The sequence below is a fragment of the Cyprinodon variegatus genome, unplaced genomic scaffold, assembly GCF_000732505.1.
Source record: "Cyprinodon variegatus isolate N-32 unplaced genomic scaffold, C_variegatus-1.0 Scaffold1474, whole genome shotgun sequence".
Lineage (NCBI taxonomy): Eukaryota > Metazoa > Chordata > Actinopteri > Cyprinodontiformes > Cyprinodontidae > Cyprinodon > Cyprinodon variegatus.
This window is the reverse complement of record NW_015151927.1, coordinates 35,229-40,159: the sequence shown is the minus strand read 5'-3', so window position 1 is coordinate 40,159 and position 4,931 is coordinate 35,229. Positions and strand designations below refer to the sequence as shown.

Genomic DNA, 4,931 nt, shown 5'->3' with positions numbered 1-4,931 from the left:
ACAGCAATAATAATCAAGCATAACTTTCTGAATGTAACGGACTTGTAGCGCCAATCTTTACGGCAACTACAGTAAAGTAACTGCTAGTTGCGGTTGACAGTAGCTGTGAACTGAAACCTCTGTGGCGGTGCAAAACAAGCATGTCAGAAGTGAGGAAATATTTTACTCTCAAGAGTGAAGACTGTCCTAAAGCTACTTGCAATGTCTGCAACATGGCAATTTCAAGAGGAGTTAGCAGCAGAGCTACATCAAACACCACACGCTTTATTCGTTCATCTGAGGACAAAACATGACGATGTGTGTAAAGCGTTTCGTAAAGCTGCAGATGGAAAGGTTGTTAAAGCAAAGCCACAAACGCTGGACGTTATGAGGAGAGACAAATACTCCAANCTTCATTGAACGTCTTCGTCTCGTCTTCAGTCCCTTCGGAGACGTCTGAGCTGAACTCTGCAGAGGACATAGAAAAGCAATGAAAATCAGAAATATCCTGGAATAAAATCAATTATCCTTGTTTTCTCCCTGATTATTTTGAATTAAACAGCAAAACAAAGCAAGAATATATTGCTTTTCCTGAAACAAGAAGCCAGATATAAAACCCATTCTCTTTTCTCAACTATATTAACGTATTTTCGCGACTATAAGGCGCATATAAACGTCTTTTTTTCTCTCAAAATGTGCGGCGCACCATATAGTGCGGTGCACTCCATTCCAGTAGTTGGCGGTAATGCCACTCCAGAAACAGAAGAAGAACAATTTCTTCAACTATAAACAATAATTGAAATCTTCTCCACGCAACATTTTAAATTATAACACCGAAAGACAGCGATAATAATCAAGCATAACTTTCTGAATATGACGGGCGCCGCCATTTTGATTTGCTTGATTTCCTCCTTCGTCGTCTTCTTCTTCTTGTTTTTTATGGCGGTTGGCAAACAACTTTTGCTCCATTACCGCCACCAACTGCTTGATTTCCTCCTTCAATACTGGCAGTAGTACCGCAGATCGTCACTAGGAGGCGAGGAGTCGAGTAAACGGTCATCAGAACAGAGCTCGGCCTGGTTAACTGATCCGAGCTCGGACCGGTCTCGGCATGGATCGGTTTTTCAAGGGTAGTGTAAATGGGGTAAGAGAGTATCAAAGGAGGTGAGGATTGGGATGTCCCGATCTCGAGATCGGATAATTTCCGGTGATCGGAGCTCTGCTACATTAGCTGACTTTTTGCGCCAATCTTTACGGCAACTGCAGTAAAGTAACTGCTAGTTGCGGTTGACAGTAGCTGTGAACAGAAACCTCTGTGGCGGTGCAAAGCAAGCATGTCAGAAGTGAGGAAATATTTTACTCTCAAGAGTGAAGACTGTCCTAAAGCTACTTGCAATGTCTGCAACATGGCAATTTCAAGAGGAGTTAGCAGCAGAGCTACATCAAACACCACACGCTTTATTCGTTCATCTGAGGACAAAACATGACGATGTGTGTAAAGCGTTTCGTAAAGCTGCAGATGGAAAGGTTGTTAAAGCAAAGCCACAAACGCTGGACGTTATGAGGAGAGACAAATACTCCAACGAAAATAAGAGCGCACAGAGAGGTCGGTCGTGTTTATTGCTCCTGACAACAGGCCCATCTCAGGAGAACGTGGGACTGACCAGTCTTCTGTAAGCTTTGAGCCCGCGCTACGCTCTGCCATAGAGACGCTACATTGCAGACGGCCATTTAAGATGAACAAGAGCATTTTAAATGTGCACTTCATCTTTTATTGACTTTATGGCATCTGATATTAAGCACTTATAAGCTAAAAGTGGATCTTGGATCGCACTTCCTTCTGATAACACTGTATCAAGTTAGTGTTTTTCTTTTTACTTTTGTCTAAAATTTTCAAAACCTTTAATTCTAAGTAAGATTTTAATTTCATTGGATTTACAATAATAATAGCAATTATTGGTGGAATTCCTTATTGATGGAATATTAATCTTAAAAACAATTGAGTTACTTGTTTGAATTTTATAAATTTAAATACTAAAGGCAGAATATCAGATTGGGACTCTACATTGGATCGGATTTGAGGTAAAAAGATTGGATCGGAGGCCTAAAATGCTGACTGGGACACCCCTAGCAGTCTGCTGAGGCTTACTGTTAGCGTGCGGTCCCTGGCCGTTGGTCCTGCCATTGCTGTGTTTGGTTTCATGCTCATCTTCTTCCAGCTGTTCCAAAGCCAGCTGCCTCCAGCCACGCAAAGATGCCTTTCCCACCCAGTAGCCTTCACCACTACAAGACACAAAACAAAAAACAGAATTTATGAAAACTACACTCTTAAAATGAAGGAGAGCACAGACCAGTCAAACAAATCCAACCAAATTAAATTAAAGGGGGCTTTTTACTTACTTGGATGTGCGCTTTACTAGATTAGAAATCCCTTTGTAGTCTTCATCGAGCTGTCTTTTTAGCCGCAGCACCCTGCACCGCTCGCTGACACAGTCTCTACACAGAGAACAACCTGAAAAAAACAAACAATTTAACCGAAACAAAACTACAAACAAATATTCTACTTCAAACCCCTGAATCTTAGCCAGGTTTGGGACTATTTTCAGAGCATCCCTATCTTAAGTGAGTTATGCTGCGTTTAAACCGCTAGTTTACATGCAAAGTTAATGGTTGACGTGCATCTAAAGGTCCAGCGGCGCGTCTGGGCAGCTGAAGCAGCGCCTCATGAGCTTCTGAGGATCTGACTCGCTTGTAGGGCTTCAGAAGCAGCAGCTGCTGCATTTGGAAAAATTTTACTTTATCTGCTGGACGCCACATCAACCAATCAGAGAAGCTGATCTGGGAGCTGGCAGGGAGACAGACACAGCACTGCTGATGCCTAAATTAACTTAAAATGCAGAAACATGCCGGCAGAATATGTTCGCTTTTATTATCCTGGTGCCTGCAGTTTGGATTACGTACATTAAACCCGCCTTCCAGCTGCCGTGAACAGTAGTGGAAAACCCCGAGGGGCAAGCGGGCCAGAAGGCTGTTGAACAGTGACAGCGCCCCGCCGGTATGTGGGGGTCTGAGCGGCTCCCACAGAGAAATAATCTTTGAAGGCAGGATGGTAATCTGGATGAACTGACTGTACAGACCATGTTTTCAGGAGAACTTTCTCACTTCAACAGAGATTCTAACTACTTTCTACCCACTGATCACAGCTAATATAGCCGCCATTGTTCCAGGCAAAGAAAGGATCAGACCCACTTTTACCTCTGCGCAGCTAGAGCAGCAAACATGCTTTAGCCGAGCGTCAGAACTAAACTGGTACAAGCATGAAAACTGAAGGCCTGAACGTAGCATTACTGTTGTTAAAGCCTGCAAAGATGCAGAAAGGTTCATTTGAAGAGCATTTGAAGAAGGTCCCTTCTGTAGCTGAGAGCAAACAATGTTTGGCTCACTGTCAAGTCTTGGTCCGCCACCGTAGCGTTCGTACAAGAGTTTGGCTGCTTGCAGAGAAACCCTCTTGATATCTGCCATCTTGTCTGGGTGCAGCTTTCCATGAGAACAAAGAAAAATGGAGTTGTCAATTTCCTTGGTGGCAGTGGAGTCATCGAGCCACTTCTTCAGCCACTCCAGGGGGATAAACTCAAATGGTTCTCCTACAGAAGAAAGGCACAGAAACATACAAAGCATTTAGATCATCAATCAGGGGCGGTTTACTCTAAACATTCATCTCAGTACCCGACTTCTGATATGTAACCCCACATGGCAAACTAAGTCGCACTGACTCTAGTACTAGTTCATCAATAGGACTTGTCCCGGTTCATCTGTGGCTCGGTTCTCTGATAAAGTGCGCATCAGCAGACTGCCTCCTCTCCTATTTACAGTCAGCTGACTCGTCTCGCAGGTTTTCCGGCGTGTCCGGCTTTGTGATTCACAGATCTCTTCATCTGTTCACAACATGAACGTCTTCTCCGCCTGTTAACAATAAATGGCATCAAAAGAGCGTGGTGCCACCTGATGCAGAGACCGAGGCTTTCATTGAAATGTGGGCGGAGGATGCTATCCAGACACATAAGTTCCTGAATGTTATGGGCGCCGCCATTTTTCTTTGCGTAATTCCCGCCTTGAGAGCTATAGCGTTGTGGACCGCTGATAGGAGGCGAGGAACCGTGCTAGCGGGATGTGTAAACGGTCGTAAGAACCAAACTCGGTCCGAACTGTGAACGGATCGGTTTCAGAGGGCCGGTGGAAATGGGGCAATAGGCTGCCGGAGGACATGGGGACCCTCTTTCATCATTCTTTCTACCTCTATTCTTCCCCTTAGCAGAATCTAGACAGAAAAAATTAATAAAAGAAATCTAGAATTTCATAAATTTGTAAAGATTTCTATATGTTTGTTTTTTTCTGTCAAGATGGGGTGCTGAATGTACATTAACAAGAAATAAAATGAATGATGATTTTAGCAAATGGCTGCAATGAAACAAAGGGTGAAAAAATTTCAAGGAGTCTGAATTCAGTGGAGTCTGAATACCACTGCAGGGACTAAAGCAAAAAAACATATATATATATATTTTTTTTTTATTATTGTTATTTTAGGACTAATTCTAGTTAATGTTGGATAAATACGGCCCCCCTGGTTTTTACACAATAGGTCAAAGGCTACACAAGCAGCAACACTTTCCGCCTGCCTGCATGCGAGTCCCTGATTGGTGGATTTGTGGTGACAGCAAGGAGGGGAAATGTTAGCGCCCTTCCACATGTCGTTCATCTCACTCCCCTCTCCAGAGTTTCCTACTTTTTCTCATCTATGACAGGGCTTGGCAGGGGCAAGTGACTTTCACATTTCATTTGCCCAGAAACAATTTTTTCTTGCCCAGTATAATGTTTGATAAATATAGTTCCTAATATTCATTTTTGTATATATATCAATGAAACATGTTTGTTTTTGAAATGTTTTTTGTAAT

At 43.0% G+C, this 4,931-nt stretch overlaps 1 protein-coding gene across 1 annotated transcript in view; it reads right to left on the bottom strand.

Moving 5' to 3' along the window:
* Positions 1–364: 364 nt before the first annotated feature.
* Positions 365–4,931, bottom strand: part of LOC107103525 (ubiquitin carboxyl-terminal hydrolase 48-like) — a 17,937-nt gene continuing 13,370 nt past the window's right edge. The window contains exons 11-14 of the mRNA XM_015403258.1: positions 3,423–3,623; positions 2,380–2,491; positions 2,129–2,262; positions 365–447 (exon numbers count right to left, since the gene is read on the bottom strand). Of these exons, the coding sequence (XP_015258744.1) occupies positions 365–447; positions 2,129–2,262; positions 2,380–2,491; positions 3,423–3,623 (530 nt within the window). The remainder of the gene's footprint in view (positions 448–2,128; positions 2,263–2,379; positions 2,492–3,422; positions 3,624–4,931) is intronic.